This window comes from Asterias rubens, chromosome 15 (genome assembly GCF_902459465.1).
Source record: "Asterias rubens chromosome 15, eAstRub1.3, whole genome shotgun sequence".
Taxonomy (NCBI): domain Eukaryota; kingdom Metazoa; phylum Echinodermata; class Asteroidea; order Forcipulatida; family Asteriidae; genus Asterias; species Asterias rubens.
This window is the reverse complement of record NC_047076.1, coordinates 11,793,034-11,815,053: the sequence shown is the minus strand read 5'-3', so window position 1 is coordinate 11,815,053 and position 22,020 is coordinate 11,793,034. Positions and strand designations below refer to the sequence as shown.

Here is a 22,020-nt window from a genome sequence, read left to right as displayed (position 1 = left end):
TTGTTCCCCAGGCATGGTTCTCGCACTGTTCCCGTTCTTCTCAAAGTGATGTCTTGATGTTCACAGATCTCGTATCTGGGCTGGTGACGGAGTCTTTTCATTGTTGTCCCTGCATTGTTCTCGTACAGTCTCCGGTCATCTCTAGGTGATTGTCTTGATGTTCACAGATCTCGCATCCGGGCTGGTGACCAAGCCTTTTCATTGTTCTCCCTGTATTGTCTCTAGGTGATTGTTTGGATGTTCCCAGAGGCCAATTTCATAGAGCTGCTTAGACAGAAAATTGCATTACAATTTGCTGCTAAGCAGAATTGAGCAGGATACCAGTCACAAATTGTACATGTGATATGGTAGTTTAGTTGGTTACCTTATTCTGGTAAGCATAGTTTTGTTGTTCTTAGCTACTTTTTGTGCTTAAGCGGCTCTTTGAAATTTGGCCCAGATCTCAAATGCAGGCTGGTGACTGAGCTTTGACTGCCAACATACATGTAGGGCTAGATAGCTCAGCTGGTAGAGCACTGGCCTGTTAATCCACAGGTCGTTGGTTCGAATCCGCTTTATAGTCAATCTCTCTTTGTTCAACCCAAACATTTACTTCACCAACTTCTGCCACCTGATTGCTGCGTGTCCAAAAAGAGAAAGTCTCTAAAGCACTACCCTCTCCCCCCTCTCTCCCCTCTGGCTTCCCCCATCCTCTCTCTTCCAAAGAAAAGTAAAAAGAGCAAGAGGATAAGTTGATTGCATCTGGAGAATTCCCCAAGGGCCTGAGTATCATGCCAGCGTTTCCTTCCACCCACCGGTTCAGAGAGTTATTCTGCACTGCGAAGCAGAAACCACTGTACATTGTGCCACATTCACAAGGAATTTACTTAGTGCAGCACCACTGCGCTGCAGGCCGCTTTGCTGACTTCATAAAGCCACAACACACACAGGCAATTGCCTTCATTGCCCCTGGTCAGTGCCTTGGTGCCCCTTGAATTGCTCCAATACAAATATACATCGTCAACAGAAATCGCTGTACATTGTGCCACATTCAAGAGAATTTATTTAGTGCAGCACCATCGCGCTGCTGCCCGCTCTGCTGTTTTGACTTCATAAAGCCACAACACACACAGGCAATTGCCTTCATTGCCCCTGGTCATTGCCTTGGTGCCCATTGAAATGCTCCAATACAAATGTACATCATCGGCAGAAACCGCTGTACATTGTGCCACATTCAAGGGAATGTATTTAGTGCAGCACCATCGCGCTGCTGCCCGCTCTGCTGTTTCGACTTTGAAAAGCCCAAATACACACATCAGTGTTGGTACCTTCACAAAGCACTTGCCTTCATTGCCCCTAGTCATTTGCCTTGGTGCACCTTGAACTGCTTCAATAGAAATGCACGCTATCTGAGACAAACTGCCTTGCCCAAATACCTGGGACTATGTACATGTACTATACAGTCATACAACAGCAAAGGGTCTGGGCCCAATTTCATGGATCTGCCTACTGCCGAATTCTGTGCTTATGGTCACTATTCTCTACTTACTGAGCAAGCGTCGCGTTTCTGCGTGACCTGTGTAAGCGGAGAATGCCTGGTAACGTGGAGTACGCACACGCACAAGTTTATTTTGGTAGTCAATACACACATCACGCAGTGAATAAATCATTCATGACAAGTAAGTTTGTAACTTTTACGGGGAAAAAAAAGAGTTGAGATCTCTCTAATTGCAAGATGCAAATAATGCCAACTCTTCATTCCTGACAAGAAAAAGGACAAGTAACTCTGTAACTTTTCAGGAAAAAAGGGAGCGAGTTCTCCCAAATTGCAAGATGCAAATTTTGCCATCTCTTCATTCCTGACAGGAAAAAGGACAAGTAGGTCAAACTTTGTAACTTTTCTGGGGAAAAAAGAGTTGAAATCTCTCTAATTGCAAGATGCAAGTGTTGCCATCTCATCATTCCTGACAAGAAAAAGGACGAGTAACTCTGTAACTTTTCAGAAAAGATAAAAAAAAGAGAGAGCAGAGAACATAGAGTAATTTGATGTGGCTTTGAGTGACATTAAGAGCAGAGTCAATGTCGGCAGTTCTCCTCTATAGTCCCAGTCAACAAAATTCAGTCAAGAGATGCCAGGTGTTGAGCTTTTATTACCCACCTCCCGTCTCTAGATATTGATGATCCTCTCCGCTAACTTCCAGTCGGGCTTATCCCCTACTCCCCTTGATCGAAACTCTTCGATTGGAACCAGCACCCCTGAGACCCTCCGAGAATGCAAACACTCCGTCTTGAATAATCCACAACCGATGCGTGGCGCCGTCACGCCGGCGGGACAGGTTACCCCACGACAGAAGGCACCCTCCTCCCTGTTGAAATCGTTGAAATCCCTCACCGCGCTGCGAAACACGAGCTGCGTAAAGTTTCCACGGCACGCCGTGATGTACTCAAACAGATGTGGGAATTGTTTATGACGGAGCAACTGTTTACTTTTTCGCTGGGATTTATTGATAGGGTTGTGGACCTGGAGACGCATATTCATGTTGGGTGTCATTTTTCCCCCCTCGTCCGTCCGGTCATAATTTCTGTCGCCGTGTGTGGAGGGAGAGAACGGCAAACATGGAGTTACGGACGCTTGTAGAATCAGTCCCGATGGGTGATCTGGAGAGGGTTGCGTTACAGCCCGTGGAGCCGCGGACGGAGTCAAGTAGATGAAAACTTGTCTGCTAATTAATACCAGATATCCTGAGTCTATTTGGCTTTTGAATTAGCTAAATTCGGGATGATGGTGGATGCATTTACATGACACTCTGACAAGAAAGGATTCGGGGGGGGGGGGGGGGTTGTACAATGTATCTCTGATTTTCCCTCACATGTTGAAACCAGCTGCACATAAATCACCATTACATTAAGAAGTACAAGTCAACCCATTTTTTCACTATGTAAATTTCAATTTTAACACTTAAAAAGAGAGGGTTTTCGCCCTGGTTAATGGACACTATTGGTAATTACTAAAAATAACTTATAGCATAAAACCTTTCTTGGTAACGATTAATGGGGAGAGGTTGCTAGAATAAAACATTGTGAGAAACGGCTCCCTTATTTGCGAAAGAAGTGATTTTCCACAAATTTGATTTGGAGACCTCAGATTTATAATTTGAGGTCTCGAAATCAAGCATCTTAAAGCACACAACTTCTTGTGACAAGGGTGTTTTTTCTTTCATTAATATTTCGCAACTTCGACGACCGATTGAGCTCAAACTTCACAGGTTTGTTATTTTATGCACATTGTTGGGATACACCAAGTGAGAAGACTGGTCTTTTACAATTACCAATAGTGTCCAGTGTCTTTTAGTGCTGGATTGGTGTTCATGAACTTACCTCTCAAAGTATACTGGAGGTAAAATGAACAAAACAAATCAAAAGCCACTTCAGTATCTAATCAGGAGTGGAAAGGAATGAGGCACTTTGTGTATGGATCATTAGGCCAGGGCCTCTGAGCAAATAATCAACCCCTAGGCGTCATAATATGTCCCTATCAGATGGTCATTTATTCTGGTCAGATGCAGCTATTGACCAGTCAACCTGGGTTTCCTACGGACCTGGTCATGCAGTCGTGATTGGGGGGGGGGGGGGTGGCTGGTGTCATCATCCTGGTTATTGTTGATGTACTTTTTTTCCTCTCGTTCATTGATTTTTTTCTTCGTTCTCTTCCATTCTTGTGTTTTCGCCATTGATCAAATTATTATGCCATTTCAATGCTGGGTTTATTTTATAGGAATTGAAAAGGAGAAAATAAGATTATAGCTTGGGGTTGAGCAGAATAGGAATGTACTGATAATTATTAGACTTGAGAAAATATAATAAGCTGATTGCAAACTGCTTACCAACTAAAAGGACCTACGGTATCAATTAAAAATAGTTAGTGGTCCGATGGTTAAACCCCCATGTGGATGTACTTTTTTTTTTTTTTTTTTTTCTTCGTTCATTGATTTTCCGTTCTCTACCATTCTTGTTTTCCACGTTGATCAAATCACTATGCCATTTCAATGCTGGGTTATTTTAGAGGAATTGAAAACGAGAAAATAGAATTAGCTATTGCGAACTGCCTGCCAACCAAAAGAATGCAAAGAAGAAGTCAGTGGTTTGAGGTTTCAACGCTAGCAGAGTCTTTCTCGAAGGCTTCATTGTAGCTTTTGAGAGAGACTCCGTTAAGTGTTACGACCGGGAATCGAACCCACACTCTGCTGAACGGAATAAGCAAATGTTAATTGTTAAAGACCAGTCTTCTCACTTGGTGTATCTCAACATATGCATAAAATAACAAACCTGTGAACATTTGAGCGCAATTGGTCTTCGAAGTTGCGAGATAATAACAAAAGAAAAAACACCCTTGTCACACAAAGTTGTGGTTGATTTTGAGACCTCAAATTCTAAATCTGAGGTCTCGAAATCAAATTCGTGTCACTTCAGAGGGAGCCTTTCTCACAATGTTTTATACTATCAACCTCTCCCCATTACTCATCACCAAGTAAGGTTTTATGCTTATGATTATTTAGAGTAATTACCAATAGTGTCCACTGCCTTAAAAAAGGGAACTCAAACAAAAAACGCGCACTGAAAGAGGTAAAAGCTCAAAGAGCGTGGATGGACCCTGAGAAATTATGCCAACAGCTGTGTCCTTGTCACCTTATACAGGGCAATATTAATTAGACCATAGAGGTAGCATGATTAGACTGAAGAGCAAGACATTTCCCTGTCTCCAGAGACACCTGTCTTCATCCTTCAAAGAAAAGAAAAACCTAGGGCTGATTCTTTGCCATGAAGGCATGTGAGGAATGTGGCTTCACTTCAAGCAATAATGTTTTGTTTTTTTCTATACAAATTTTGTACAAAACCCTTTAAAGTTTCTTTATAAAAGGTACCCTTTACTTAAGGAAAAGGACCTTGCCCTTAAAGGCACTATAAACACTATTGGTAATTACTCAAAATAATTTTTAGCATAAAAACTTACTTTGTAACGAGCAATGGTGAGCTGTTGATAGTACAAAACATTGTGAGAAACTGCTCCCCCTGAAGTAACGTAGTTTTTGAGAAAGAAGTATTTTCCCACTTAAATAAAAAAAATAGAATTGATTTTGAGACCTCAGCTTAGGTCACGAAATCAAGCATCTGAAAGCACAAAACTTTGTGTGACAAAGGTTTGTTATTTTATGCGTATGTTGAGATACACCGAGTGAGAAGACTGGACTTTGACAATTACCAATAGTGTCAATTGTCTTTAAACACGATTACTACAGAGTACAGGTGTTCCAACCTAACATTGCATTTTACAACCTTGTTTAATTTTCACTCTTGTCACTCTAACAAGATCAAGGCAAAACAAAAACCCAGCAGAACTCCTTGAAACTCTCTCCCCTGGAAACATGAGCAGAGGCCCTGGGAATGTGGTGAGTTCATGTTGCACTTCAGTCCAACAAACCCAGATTGGAAGTAAATGTTTAAGAGATCTCGGAGTGGTGTCGTTTGCCTCAAGAACCGTGTCAATTGGGGACGAGAGCACTCCCATCTCTGGGTTTCACCTGTACTTGACACAAGTCCTGCAACCTGGCCCCGTGTTGGGTTTGCAAACTCCATGGGCATATTGGTGCCACCACTGCGGATCTGGTTGCCAACCCTTCCGCCTTTTCTTCAAACCGGAACTGTCTAGATTAATCCAGTTAGGAAAAGTGCAGACTCCATGGATGTTGTCTGCTCTCATCAGAAACTGTACTCACCGGAACTGACCAGTTTACTTGTCTATAAGTTTCAGATGTATTATAAGCTCCATTGGCATATAATTGGTGAAACCACTGCGCATCTGGTTCTCATCCTTTCTTCAAACCGGAACTGACTAGATTAATCCAGTTAGGAAAAGTGCATGGATGTTGTCTGTTGTCAGTTGTCACCAGAATCTACCAGAACCTGTTCCCACTGGAACTGACCAGTTTACATGTACTTTTTTAAAACAAGTTTCTGATGTACACACTTCATGGGCATATTGGTTCAATCACTGCAGATCTGGTTCCAGACCTTTCCGCCATTCTTAAAACCAGAACTGACTAGATTAATTCAGTAAGGAAAAGTGTAGTTCTACATAGACATTGTTTCTACTTTGTCTGCCTGAACTGACCAGTTTACTTTGTCTATAACAAGTTTCAGATACAAGATCCATTTGCATACTGACTGGTGCCACCTTTAAGGGTCTGATTCCAACCCTTCCGCCTTTTTTCAGACCGGAACTGACGAGATTAATCCAGCTAGGGAAAGTGTAGTCGCCATAGATGTTGACGTCTGTTCTCACTGGAACCTGTTCTCACCGGAACCTGTTCTCACTGGAACTAACCGGTTTTCTTTTATATAACAAATTTTTAGATGGACAAGCTCCATTGGCATACCTGCACTTTAGGGATCTAGTAACCCAGATCTGTCCTGTCTAAACCAGACCTGATTGGTTTACTCCGGTTATAACCAGTTTAAAATAGAAATAGGCGGATTTGGTTCCCTTATCTTGTTGCTTACGGGAACTGACCGTGGTTTGTTTGTCTCAATCTTTCAATCGATTTTGTGCAAAACTCGGAAATCCAAAGATGGTGGCTGAGAAGCAGTTGAAAACTAGAGGTTAGTGAAAGCTAACTGATACTTTTAGGTACAAACAATCAAACAAGCAAGCAAACACAGCCCCCCCCCCCCAAAAAAAAAAAAAGAAGAAAAAAAGCCCAATATGCAGCTCTGTGTTGCAGTCACTGTGTGGACAATACTTTGTTCTCTACACTTCAAGATCATATTCTTCAACACTGTAAAAAGTTCACAAAGTGTTGCAAACCCTGCCTTACGTTCCCAGCTGTCGATTTCACCAAACTCTTCCTAACTTAGGATTAATCTTAGGACTTAGGACGGGTTCAGTTCTGTATCCAAACACTTCCTATGTAATTTTAACCCACCCCAGAAAACGTCAAACCGACAAACTAACTAACACCTCAACATGCCCAACAAACAAACAAACACCCCCAACAAACAAACCAAACAACAGCTGTGTACCTTGAAATACCTGAAAAGTGTGAATCTAACAGTTTCAGGAAACAATCAGGAAAAGAATTGCATAAATACATGTCCGGGGGGGGGGGGGGGGGGGGTATAATTGAATACTCCAACAAGTTGACACTTATGAATAAAAAGGCATGCACTTTATCCCAAGCAGAAACAGAAGGTAGACTTTCAGAATTTCAGGGGCAAGGTCGAGGAGAAATATTGAAAGAGACTGTGGAGGAAATTCCAGTACGTCTCCGTTAACCTCTCACCCTGGCTTGATAATTTCATTTACTCTAGAAACCACATCCCCTTTTTTCCCTAATCGGGTTCCGTGAGATTCTGTGTGCGGCCCTAATACAATCAAGCTCCGATAATGGTCGAACTGTTCCCGTTCCGTTGCTGTGACAACCCGGCTCTTTCCTGATCATCAGGGGATGATGACGCCATCGGGAGATGGGGATGATGTAGACGGGTTACCAGTGATATCATCAGTGGTATCTAAGCCTTGCTTGACTGGTGACCTACATGTACTTGTTTGATAATGATCATCTCCATCCGTAATCGGCCCAATACTTAGTTGGCTCACTTGCTCTGAACCCAATTTTATGGAGATGTGTAAGCAAAACAAAGTATTGCTTAACAATTTTTTGCTCAGCAGATATGAGCATCATTGTGTTTTGGCTGGTAACCGTATTCCGTTATTTTATGCTTAGCTGTCTTTTGTGCTTAAGCAGTTCTATGATATTGATTGCTAACTCTTGTGATATCATCAATTCAGAATTCATTGATTCTGAAAACCTATTTTGGAGAAAGAGAATGGGAGAAAAAGAGAGAGAAAAAACATGTATACCAGTGGTCAACCTCATTGTGTCTAACATAATTCATCGATTCTGAAAACCTACTTTGCATAATTCTCAACCTTGCTAAGAAGGAGGATTGCGAGAAAAAAAGAGGAAAAAAAACACAAAAAAATAAAGGAAAAAACCCCAAAACAAAACAAAACAGGAATACAGTTGGTCAACCTCATTGTGTCTATACAGAATTCATCATAATATTACTGGTTCCTGACCTTGTCCCTGCTTGTCCCAGTGTCCTATTAGATATTCTCATGGGGCAGTTGTATTGATGGGTCTTGGGTTTATTCTATTTGCCAAGACCTTAAAGACAAGATAACTCACTCCCAAGAGTAACTCCGTCCAATTTGTTAAATGTATTCCTGGTGGAAGGCCATTTTATGTCTGAGTTGAGTGTGTTTAAAGGTAGAGTAAATTATTCAACCAGAATGCATGCTTTATCAGTATAATGTTTCACAATATATTGTGAGTAAAAAAATGGAGTAAGACAATGGAGTTAAATAGTTAAATGAATCAAAGAAGAACAACGATGGAGTAAAGTATGGGATTTTAGAAGACAGGGTAGTAGAACAATGGAGTGAAATAATGGATTGAAACAGTGGAGTTTTAAAGGAGTGAAGCGATCGAGTTTGGACGAGTTGGGCTATTTTTCAAAATTGATTTTCTTGCTGAGACCTAAAAAAAAAAATTAAAATTCTAAAAAGGAAGCGGGTGGGGACGCTAAACATGGTTCCTTTTTCTTACTAAGATGATTTAGGTAAAAGAATAAAGAAATACAATGGAGTAAAATAATTTAAAAACATCGTTGAGGATATATTTTTGAGTAAAAACAAAAGAGTAAACGTATTGAGTAAAACAATGGTAAAGTACAACGGAGTCAAATAATCAAGCCAAAATATAGATCGAAATAGTGGAGTGACAAAATTTAGTAAGACAATAGAGTAAAACAATGAGGTAAATATTGGGTTGAAGCATTGGAGTAGAACAATGTTTGAAAGAGTGGAGTAACAAAATAACACAAATTGAAGGAAACAGATTGAAAAAAAAGCTCTTGAGTTAAACAACAGAGTAACAACACTCACGAAAAACAATAGGATAAAAAAGAGTAAGACAAGAGAGTAAAACCAGTGGGTAAAATAATTGAGTAAAAAAGGCTCCTGGCACAGTCAGCAGTAAATATTGATCATGTACAACAATTTTAAAAGAGTTACAATTTTTTTTGTGAGACAGTGTTCAGTCATTCAATCTTGACATTTACAGGATTTGACATAACTAGGTTAACTAAAGTCACAGATCATGATTCTACAAATATTCCTCGATTTTGAGTTCCTCTCAATGCCTCAGGGTTTTAAAAAACCGAACTGAATTTGTCTCTTTGATGGTTGACATGAGTGATGTCTATTGACTACTGTGCGTGATCTTTGTATGCTTTGAGTCGCCTGAACTCCAAGAGTGGTTCGAGAGCCCCCCCCCCCCGCTTGAGTTTTATTTAATCCACCGAATCAACAACTGCCAATCATATAGACCTTTCTTTTGTAACGTCACAGTCCGAGGTTTTGCCAACCCAGGTTGGAAAACTATGGAAAGCCATAACTGCAGATCGCTACTGTTTGTAACAACATTACTAATTATGGGAGGTATTTTATTTCGTTGAAAGTTTGAAGAAAATGTAGAATTTAGTTTACAACTACGATTGAGTGTTTTATCGGTCATCCAAGTCGGGAAAAAATAACGGGAAAACCCACCCTTTTTGTGTTGAAAATAAATCTGTTATTCTCGATATTATTGCTTTAATGTTTTCTCAAAAAGTAAAGCATTTCATGGAACAATATTTCACGAGAAGTCTTTCACCATTACCTTCTGTAAATCCTGTAAGTTATTTGTCAATCTGTGAACGTTTAATTTCTTTTCTGTACCGAAAGTGTCCAATGGCTTTAAAAGGATCGAAGCTTTCGTACCATCATTATCTTTTAACCATGGACGTTTACTTTTTGTGTTGTACAAAATTGAATTGAATTTAATATATGTAGTGTGAAAACCTAAGCAGACAAAATGAATCAGGGTTGATGAATTCCTTGCCTACTCCTTCCTCTAGTTACATAAAAATTTAACTCCTTCATTTCCTCGTCTCGTCATTGCAGGAACGGCTTCTCCTATCGGTGTTGCCACGGCATGTTGCCATGGAGATGAAAGCGGACATCGCCAGCAAGAGAGAGGACATTCAGTTTCATAAGATCTATATTCAGAGACATAGTAACGTCAGGTAAGATGATGAAACAGAAAAAAAATACGAAAGAATAATAAAAAAAACTTCCTCCCTGTATTCCCTCATATCCAGTACAGATTTATCAAACAGTTTCCCCTAGGCGGTTACACTTATACCCCTTAAAAGGCACTGCACATGTTCATTAAGTACTCAAAATAATTGGTAACAAGCAATGGAGAGCTGTTGATAGTACAAAATATAGTGAGAAACAGCTCCCCCTGAAGTAACTTCTCACTAAAATATTCTAATCTTAGAAAGACGTAATCCTAAGGCCTTTCTCAGGTTTCTGAAAGCACACAAATTTGTGCAATAAGGCTGTTATTTCTTTCATTATTCTCTTGCAACTTTGATGACCAATTGAGTCTGAGTTTTCACAGCTTTGTTTTTTTACGCATGCGTTTGGATACACCAAGTGAGAAGACTGGTCTTTGACCTATATACCAGACGTGTCCAGTGCCTTTAAAACACTGCTTTTTTCTGTTTCCCTTCTGCGTATAGCGTCCCTAAACAAGAATCAGGAAAGCTCGTCGCTAAATATTATTCAAAGCGCGCAGGGCATGTCTTGTCTCGGTCATTGCACGTGTTTTGCTTTATTTAGTTGACTGGTAGTTTTCCCCGGTTGTTGTTTAATGTGGTCTGAAGGCCCAGTCACACAGGTCCCGATACAAGAAAGAAAACGAGAACAATAAAAATGCACGCCCTCGATTGGCTGAATAAGCTTGGGCGTATTCTGTTTGGAGCAATTCAACCAATCGAGAGCCTGCATTTTTGTCATCTCGTTTTCGTTCTCGTTATCGGGGCCTGTGTGACCGACCCCTTAGGCGGGTACATTATGGGGGAGTTTGTTTTGTTGCTAAATCTGTAAAGTGATCAATAAATTGTTAGTTTCAGAATATGTTTACTTTGACTTTTCTGTCAGTATCTTGTTTGGGGACATTGTGATTGTTATTAATAGCGACCAATTCAAGAAATAACTCCGCAGTAGTGCAGTTATACTATCCTGTAAGCTAAAGTAGTAGTCCCAACCAATTTTCTATACCTTCCCGCGTAGTAGGACATTTCTTTTCAGAACTGAGAAGTCTCCTGAACATCCAATAAATCTACTCCGCAAATAGTGGAATATAGAAAGACAGTTCTCTAAGAACAAACTCTACCTGGCAAGTAGATACACACATGGTGTTGCCGCACACCATATATTATGAGTTATCACACAAGCGGGAGTGGAATACGGAAAAATATAGAGCTTCTGCGTCCCATATCCAACAAAGTTGGGCCAAGTCGAATATGGGACGCAGACCACTATATTTTTTCGTATTTCCACGAGGGCGCGTGTGATAACGTATTTAACTTCAAGCAAACTTGACGCGTGACATAGAACACAAGACGCAGTTGGTGATATTACCACTCCATTCTGCAAATTTGATTGGGGGATTAGCGCGTAGTTGAAGATAAATAATGTTATTACTATTGTGTGTATTTTTTCTGGCAGTATCCTTTTTGCTGACATCGAGGGGTTCACTAAGCTGTCCTCCCAGTGTACTGCCCAGGAGCTTGTCAAGATACTCAACGAGCTGTTTGCCCGCTTCGATAAACTCGCTCAGGTAAGCTCAACACCTGTACCCAATTTCATAAAGCTGCTAAGCAGAAAATAATGCTAAGCAAATTTCTTTGTTCAGGTGCCTTGTGCTGTGTAACTTATAGTTCAGAGAAGGGATTCACCTTAGTGTTTCTGGTAGTGGCTGCAAACCGCACCTACACTTCAATTATACTCGTACCATAAAGAGTTTCAAATCCTACAAATTATTATGCGGCTTTGCTATTTCTGAACCTTTTCAGTTTGAGCCAGATTTGACGTGTTTAATGACATTTCCTGAAGTACCAACAAGAAGCTTATAGGGACAGATTCTGACTAAAACGTACCACAGGCTAAAAGAACTATTTTTTTCTCTCCGTTCATACTAGTGCATCAGCTGTCAATGTACGTCAATAATGACGTGACTGACAAATAGCTTGTAAGGTTTGAAGCTTTGCGATTTTGACAAATCCGGTGCTATGTTCTACTGTATTAGATTACAAGAATATTAATAAACCGGGTCGGTGTCTATGCGTGGTGCCGTAAGGCACAGTGTCGATGCGTACGTCTTAGAGTGTCATGTGACCTGGCGTTTTAAAGGCACTGGACACTACTCAAAGTAATGATGAGCATAAACACTTACTTGGTAACCAGCAACGGAGAGCTGTTGATAGTATAAAACATTGTGAGAAACAGCTCCCTCTGAAGTAACGTAGTTTTGGAGTTATTTTCCACGAATTTGATTTCAAGACCTCAGACTTAGATTTTGAGGTCTCGAAATCAAGCATCTGAAAGCACACAACTTTGTGTGACAAGGGTGTTTTTTCTTTTTGTATTATCTCGCAACTCTGACGACCAATTGAGCTCAAATTTTCACAGGTTTGTTATTTTATGCATTATATGTTGAGATACACCAAGTGAGGAGACTGGTCTTTGACAATTACCAATAGTGTCCGGTGTCTTTAAAGCACTGGACTTACTTGGTAACGAGCAGCGGAGCATTCGAGAAAGAGGTAATTTCTCACTCAAATAAAAAAAAAGACTTAAGCTAAAGCATTTTATGATGCGTCTGAAAGCACACAAAGAAGTGCAACAAGGGTGTTTTTTCTGACATTATTCTCTTGCACCCTCGATGATCAATTGAGTCCAAAATGTTCACAGATTTGTTATTTCATGCATGTTTGGATACACCTTGTGAGAATGCTGGTCTTTGACAATTACCAAACGTGCCCTGTGCCTTTAAGGATTAGAGGGTAACGTTAGAAGCTGTAGAATGACAAGCTAATCTTCGGAGTTGACCACATTAGAAAGGTTCTCGGGTATCGGCGACATTGTGTAGGTTAATGGAAGATGTGTTTTATAAGTTGAGTCATGTCGGTTAAGAGTTTAGCCAAACAAAGTGTACACATCTTGCATTTTGTGCTGATGTCGTAGTACAATGTTAACTTGTTTCTGGCCGTTATTTAAATTTAGTTGTTTATTCATTTAGTTCTTTTCTTTGTTTGTCTTATGGTTGATGTTTTGAGTCAGTTTTGTTTGTTTGTTTGTTTGTTTTGTTGTTGCTTTTTGGCAGGACTGGAAAACATGAAATTGGGCCTTTCTTGGGCCGTAATTACTTTCCATTCATTAACTAATATAGTCTCTATTTAAATACACTGGACACTATTGGTAAAGACCAGTCTTCTCCCTTGGTGTATCTCAACAAATGCATAAAATGACAAACCTTTGAAAATTTGAGCTCAATTGGTCATCGAAGTTACGAGATAAAAATGAAAGAAAAAACACCCTTGTCACACAAAGTTGCGTGCGTTCAGATGCTTGATTTCTAAACCTGCGGTCTCAAAATCAAATTTGTGGAAAATTACTTCTTTCTCGAAAACTACATCTCTTCAGAGGGTTGCATTTTTTCTCACAATGTTTTATACTATCAACCTCTCTCCTTTACTCAATTAACCAAGTAAGGTTTTATGCTAATAATTATTTTGAGTAATTACCAACAGTGTCCACTGCCCTTAACCTTTATATCTCATAATGTACTTTTCCACCCTGATAAATCGCTTATCCACATTCAAGGCTCCAAACTGTAAAGGGGCTGTTTTTTTAAAATTTATTTAACCCAGACTGTAGTGCTTTGATGCATTGAAATTAGGAAAGGCTAGCCTACAGACATCGTATGTTTAGAAACACTGTAAAGGAATTACGTCTACATGTAGATACATTATGCACAAACACACTTGTCGTTTGTGGCGCGGCGTGGCAACCCCACAATTAGGTTAATCAAAAGAACACGCTCGCAAGGACACCATCTAGGTTGAGTTTTCCTGAAAAACATCGGGCAGATTATCTCTTTTGAAAACATCCCGAAGCTTCTCCGGTAACCAGAAGGTCTCTAAGGGATTAGTTTAAGGATACCTAGAAGGTCCTCTTAAAGGCATTGGACACTATTGGTAAATTACTCAAAATAATTGTAAGCATAAAAACTTACTTGGTAAACGAGCAATGGAGAGCTGTTGATAGTATAAAACATTGTGAGAAACGGCTCCCTCTGAAGAAAGAAGTATTTTCTCACTAAAATATTTGAATTGAATTCGAGACCTCAGCAAAGGTCTCAAATTCAAGTATCTGAAAGCACACAACTTGTGCGACAAGGGTGTTTTTCCTTCCATTATTCTCTCGCAACCACTTGAGTTTCAAATTTTCATAGGTTTGTTATTTTATGCATAATGTTGAGATACACCAAGTGAGAAGACTGGTCTTTGACAACAACCAAATTTATCTAGTGCCTTTAAAGGTATTAGGCAGGATTGGTATAGCTGACAAAATAGCTGCATCCCCAGACATTATTCATGTGCTGTGCGATCAATCTTTATGAAACAACGGAACTGTGAAAGTTTTGGCTTGAAGGCAAAGTGCACTATTGATTTGTGGAACCTTAGCCACATTTCTTCAAAATGAAATGTTTCTCAAATACTTTATACCATCGGTAGCTGATTTAGGCTTCTAGCCAAAAGTAATTTTTGCAATGACATGTAAGGTAAAGAATGAATACCAAATGTAGCTGATTTAGGCTTCTAGCCAAAAGTAATTTTTGCAATGACATGTAAGGTAAAGAATGAATACCAAATGTGTTAGCAAAAACCAATTTTGTAAAGTTCTTTTAAAGAAAGTGTTTTTGGGGGCATGGTTGGCTTGTGCGTAAAGCGCTCGCCTCTCACCAAAGTGACCCTGTTTCGATACCCGGCGAGGGCCATATGTGAGTTGAGTTGTGCGTTGGTTCTCTGCTGTGCCACGAGGGTGTTCCAGACTATCCGGTTTTCCTCCCTCTGGAAAAATCAAACACTTTCGATCTTGGCTGTGCTCCGTGGTCATAATGGGTTGATGTGGCTGGCTGCCAAAGGCGCCCTTGCATGCCTGCTTCTCGAACACGTTGTAGCCGTGTCCTTCACGATTAGCTGCGAAGGATGATTAACATGTAAGGATGATTAACATCCCAAATTATTATTATTATTATTATTATATATCTTGCTCCAAATGGTTTTGTTGAACACGACATTTTCACTAGAGTTGAATTATTCCCTAGGTTGATTAGTCTTTGTAGCAACAATACCAAAAACAGACCATTTATTATGAAACATGAGACAAAACATGTTTAAAGAAGAGCCACAGAGCCTCGACTTCCTTCAGGCATTAACAGATTTTAATATTTTGTTTGTTTACCTTACTCATACAATATCCAACAGCGCAAGCGCCAAGTAAAGGATAAACAAAAAGATTTAATGAAACATTAATATAAACTTTTCAAAATCAAAATTGCATCAAACATTTTTCTCAGTTTCAAATTTTTATGAAAAAGGGGGCACATCAGCTCAAAGCTTGTTCAGCTGTCGTTTTCATAATTCTTGATTTAATAATGTGGTGATTTGGGTACGACAATGTAAACACGCCTCATTTGACCAGTGCAGTGTCTTGCCTGCCAGTAAACGCCATGGAGTGTACAGGGTAGTTTTTTGTTAGACAACTTGACTTGGTCCACAAGTGTTTTGATTTCTCAGCGTTTCTGATTTCTAAGGTTGTCTCCAATACTGTTCCAGTTCCTTAATGCACGGTTCAGACGAGGAGGTAATTTGAAAGCTTAGGAATGATCTTATCAGACGTCAGACGTTTTCTTCCTTCTTCTTCTTGTTCTTCTTGAGGATGAAGCGAAGCTTTTAGGAGATGGAGTACAGGATGTCCAAGGAGATTGATTAAAACCTTAAAGAGAACGGCCACCGTGAAGATAATTATCTATTTGTAGATTTAGACTTTTACTAAAGGCTATATTTTACATGGTGCATTTTGTTTCGGTTTCCTTGTGAGTCGAAGCACTTTTAGGAAATAAAAACAACATTTATCTTCCCTTTTTTTGACCAAAAAAACTTGATGGAACATTATTTAATAAATGTTGCTTTTAGTAGTGAGTTGTGAGTGTGCTATCAAATTCTGTGATAGATGGGGTTTTTATTTTTAGAAAATAGAAAAAGCTGATCTAAATTGATACCTGGTATAAATGCTAAACAAATTTCATGGCCTATATTTTTTTTACCCTATCCAGAGTCTTTCTTAAAGGACCCTAGCAGAGTCTTTCTATTTTTGTTGATGTTTTGAAAAAGCCTTCTTTTTTTCATTAGAAGTCTTGCCGAGTCATTATAGTAGTCTGCATGTTTTCTAGACTTTTGGTACATAAGTAATAGGTTATAAATTCAATGCTATTGAAATTCAGGAATTTACCGAAAATTCTTTGTAGAAAAATGTACAGACAATAATTATCGATGGCGTCACATTTTGATGATCAAACGGAAAAAAACAAACGTTGATCAAATTTTGTCTTTTGGGGGGGTCATTCTACACTTTAACGTGAAGTTAGATACCCCCCCCCCCTGAGAAAATGAGTGGATAACAAAACTGGATTTGATCTTGGAGACCCTCTCAAAATGATCTGTTATTCAGTTATAACTACTAAAATATTTATCACATCTCCATTTTTTTAATAAGGCCCGTTTGGATTTTGTTACAACCTCTCCTCAATCAGTGCACGAAAACAAACAAATCCCATGAAACAAGATCAACGACATGCAAAAACAAAATTTAATAGACCCAGATTAAATATTGAAAGAGTCAACAATAACGAGAGAGGTTACCAGGGTTACCGTGTCAAATAACACATCCTGATATCTTTAAAATTACCAGTTTGGAGACGTAGAACGGATATCGGAACGGTAAACATACATTGCTTTGAGGGAGCCCATTTCCTATGATTAAATAAAAATATTATGATTAGGCTGACTGAATTCTCAGTTTCATCTTTAAAAAAAAATATTTAAAAAAATCTATAAAATTTGTGTTAATGGAAATTTGAGATGGATTTGGGGTTTCCGGAATTTGATGCTCTCTGTTGCTAGGGAAGTTTTGTTATGAAAACAATCAACAGCTTTGGAAAAATATTAGCTTGCGGCTTGTATGTGTCCGGGGAAACTGAGTTCACGAATTGACCGGGTTTCTGTAATATGAGTACACCTTGTTTGGGCTATTATAAGCAATTGATAACACTGTGTTATACCATCCTGGGCATGTACCTTGTATACACTGACAATAACAAAGGGATCATTCTTTATGTCAAAGAGGGATCTGACTATTATAAACTTGAACTATACTCCATGTCTGAATTAAAGACACTGGACACATTTACTTGTCAAAGACCAGTATTCTCACTTGGTGTATCCCAACATATGCATACAATGACAAATCTGTGAAATTTTTTTTGCTCAATTGGTCATCGAAGTTGCAAGAAAGAACACCCTCACTACATTACTTTGTGTGATTTAAGATGCATAATAAAAGGCTTCAGCTGAAATTTTTTATTACTTGAGTGAGAAATTACCTCTTTATCTAAAACTACCTTACTTCAGAAGGAGCGAGTTCTCACAATGTTATATACTATCAACAGCTCTCCAATGCTTGTTAGTTACCAAGTAAGTTTTTATGCTAACAATTGTTTTGAGTATTTACCAATAGTGTCCAGTGCCTCTACGTCTACTGCTAGACTTCTCGCACGCTCATCCCTCCCCCACCCCCCAACATCATATCCCCCTCAATCCTACGTCCCCTATGTACCCTTCATTGGTTACCTGCCCCCTTACCATCATTCCATCAGAATTTATGATTTTTTATTAAATATGTACGCAACTCGGGACGAACAGCTCCCTCGGGTGTTTGAATTTTGCTTACAAAGTCAAAATAGACACCTTGATGTTAACAATAGGGAACGCGTAATAGAATCCGTATCCCCTTAAGGAACATGTAATGTTTGTACAGTAAGTTTGCGTAAGGCAAATCTTATGCATAGATCACATGTCTGCTTTATAAAGAATGCATACCTTCCCTGTCTCTATTTTCTAGGGGCTGTCCCAATTTTGGAGAATTCCAACGTTAAAAAAAGGGACAGTCCCTAATTTTGAAAACCTTATAATATTAAATGCAACAACAAAAAATGATGGGAATTTGGTAACGAAACTGTCCTTCATAATGACTTAAATGGCCATTATCTTAATTTTCTGGACTTTACAAATAATCGGCGAAGCATCTTCATTAACTTGGGTTGTAGCGATTTGATGCATTTAAAAGGTTACAGAAACAAAATATTTTGCTGACATATATTTTTGATATGCTCAGACAAAAGTAACGATTACCAAGAAAATAATGTTTTGCTTGGTAATGCCTGAAATTTCATGCATGACCTCGAGAGCGTACAAGTTTTCATCGATCAGTATCAAGCAAACAAAGCAGGCATGGACATTATGATTGGTACATTTTTACTGCGCCTTGAACACCCAGCAGGGTGGATATGTGCACATTACAAGTCTTATTATTATTATTATTACATGGTCAATACTTAAATCAATAAATTTTTACTCGAAGGGAGGGAAGCAACATTCTAGAATCGAAGTCCAAGTTTACCCTTTTGATTTCTTAGAAACCTGTCTCAGGTCGGAGCCATTATGGCTGTTTTCCTCTAAACATTCATTAAAACATCCTTGTGGCAGGCTCTTGTCTGTTTTGGATTTTTTTATTTGCAGATAGTCGACACTTTAAAGTCACTTGAAACTATTGGTAATTACTCAACAAAATTGTTAGCATAAAATCTTACTTGTTAACAAGCAATGGAGAGCTGTTGATAATATAAAACATTGTGAGAAACGGCTCCCTCTGAAATAACATAGTTTTTTGCGAAAGACGTAATTTATCACTTGAAAAACAAAAGACTTCAGCTGAAGCCTTTTACTATGCATCTGAAAGCACATAAAGTAAAGCAACAAGGGTGGGTTTCTTTTTTTCTGTCATTATTCTCTTACAACTTCCATGACCAATTGAGTCAATTTTTTTTTACAGACTTGTTCTTTTCTGTATAAGTTGGGATACACCGAGTGAGAATACTGGTCTTTGACAATTACCAAAGGTGTCCAGTGTCTTTAATCAATAAAGTGTTGCTCAAAGAAAAGCTACATTTCTGGAATAGAAGACAAAGTCTTCCCCTTTATTTTCTTACAAACCTGTCTCAAGTAGGAGGCCATCCTGTCTCATCTCTTCTTAAACACTCTCTTGAAACATCCTTGAAGATGAAGTCTGTTTTGAAATTGTTTTATCTCCTTCTTACTCCATCACAACATTTACGAAACATGACCGTAGATGTGTGTATTGTTCCGTCGTTTTATCCCACCTTCAATTCCGAGATTGACTTACGATAATGTCTTGCCAAAAGCATTCATGGCTTCCTCGGCGCCACGGTCTTATTTTGTTCTCAGAATTTCCCCTCCGTATCGTGTACAACATTATAGTTAACCTGGTAATGTGTTTTTATTTCCGATTAGCTGAAGTTGAAATTCGCTTAAGCTTTCAATCCCCACAGTGCTTATTTACTTGCAGACTTACTTTGTTTAATAATGTTTTGCTTGGTAATGCCTGAAATTTCATGCATGACCTCGAGAGCGTACAAGTTTTCATCGATCAGTATCAAGCAAACAAAGCAGGCATGGACATTATGATGGGTACACTTTTACTGCGCCTTGAACACCCAGCAGGGTGGATATGTGCGCATTACAAGTCTTATTATTATTATTATTACATGGTCAATACTTAAATCAATAAAGTGTTACTCGAAGGGAGGGAAGCAACATTCTAGAATCGAAGTCCAAGTTTACCCTTTTGATTTCTTAGAAACCTGTCTCAGGTCGGAGCCATTATGGCTGTTTTCCTCTAAACATTCATTAAAACATCCTTGTGGCAGGCTCTTGTCTGTTTTGAATTTTTTTATTTGTAGATGGTCGACACTTTAAAGTCACTTGAAACTATTGGTAATTACTCAACAAAATTGTTAGCATTAAATCTTACTTGTTAACGAGCAATGGAGAGCTGTTGATAATATAAAACATTGTGAGAAACGGCTCCCTCTGAAATAACATAGTTTTTTGCGAAAGACGTAATTTATCACTTGAAAAACAAAAGACTTCAGCTGAAGCCTTTTACTATGCATCTGAAAGCACATAAAGTAAAGCAACAAGGGTGGGTTTCTTTTTTTCTGTCATTATTCTCTTACAACTTCCATGACCAATTGAGTCAATTTTTTTTTACAGACTTGTTCTTTTCTGTATAAGTTGGGATACACTGAGTGAGAATACTTTTCTTTGACAATTACCAAAGGTGTCCAGTGTCTTTAATCAATAAAGTGTTGCTCAAAGAAAAGCTACATTTCTGGAATAGAAGACAAAGTCTACCCCTTTATTTTCTTACAAACCTGTCTCAAGTAGGAGGCCATCCTGTCTCATCTCTTCTTAAACACTCTCTTGAAACATCCTTGAAGATGAAGTCTGTTTTGAAATTGTTTTATCTCCTTCTTACTCCATCACAACATTTACGAAACACGACCGTAGATGTGTGTATTGTTCCGTCGTTTTATCCCATCTTCAATTCCGAGATTGACTTACGATAATGTCTTGCCAAAAGCATTCATGGCTTCCTCGGCGCCACGGTCTTATTTTGTTCTCAGAATTTCCCCTCCGTATCATGTACAACATTATAGTTAACCTGGTAATGTGTTTTTATTTCCGATTAGCTGAAGTTGAAATTCGCTTAAGCTTTCAATCCCCACAGTGCTTATTTACTTGCAGACTTACTTTGTTTTTATAAGGGTAAGACAGTTTTTTTTTTTAAGTAATAAGTCCTCTCAGTATAAGCAGGCATGATATTCGTCCTACTTGTAAGTCTGATTTCGATTTCTTTCGCCCTTCAGAAAATCAGAAAAGTTCTGATAAAATACCGTATGATAAAGCCTATTCCAGTTGTACGTGTAGGTCACCCCCTGTACTCGATAAAATATTCCGTCGTTTTTCCAGACCAATTATCAAGGGACATTTTGAATTTCTACGGGACATTTTGTGTTCTTAAGCAAGACACTATTTAACCATTGCTTCATCCTTCAGATGGGACGTAACACCATTGGTCCCATGTGTTGTTGAAACGCATGTAAAAGAACCCAGTGCACTTATCGAAAAGAGAAGGGGTTCGCCCCGGTGTTAATGGTTTGATTGGCAACATATTGCGCCACAGCACCTTGTAAACCATTATGTGGTGCTAAGTATTATGTCAATAAATACCTGGCGCTTTGTATCCTTTGGAAAAAGGCGCGTTATAAACACGGTTATTATCATTATTATTATTATTATTTTAAGGGCACGAGAGTAACGAGGAGTACGCACGTACACAAGCCAAAATTCCCTTCTAACTGGCAGAATTCCCTGCTTCCGCATGCTCCTATTCTATGCTTATGGTAAGCGGAGCCATGAAAGTGAGCCCTGATTGTTGAAGACAAAACAATCTCCCTGATTGCAAGATGCAAATGCTGACAGCGTTGCTTAATTCAATCTTCAAATGGGAACAGAATCCTCAACAAATAAATCTAAAAAAGGTAACAACATTGACCAGGGGACAGGGTTATTGCTTATCGACAGGTAGCCCAAGCGTTTCAGTCGGGATTGTAGCTTCTGACGATAACTAGAGCAAGCTAGTCGAAACGTTGAGACCAATTTTAAGAACTCACTCCGCGGTAGTGCAGTAAATTCTGATCCTACATTTATAAAGCTAAAGTAGTAGTTAGCCAATTTTCTATACCTTCCGCCCAGGAAGTAGTTAAAAAGAAGGACAGTTGTTTTCAGGACTGAGAAGTCTCCCGAACAATCTGATAAATCTAC

At 39.0% G+C, this 22,020-nt stretch overlaps 1 protein-coding gene across 1 annotated transcript in view; it reads left to right on the top strand.

The window, feature by feature from the left end:
• Positions 1–22,020, top strand: part of LOC117300271 (adenylate cyclase type 5-like) — a 128,576-nt gene that overhangs the window by 51,104 nt on the left and 55,452 nt on the right. Inside the window, exons 4-5 of the mRNA XM_033784005.1 lie at positions 10,043–10,164; positions 11,657–11,768. Coding sequence (XP_033639896.1) covers positions 10,043–10,164; positions 11,657–11,768 — 234 coding nt within the window. The remainder of the gene's footprint in view (positions 1–10,042; positions 10,165–11,656; positions 11,769–22,020) is intronic.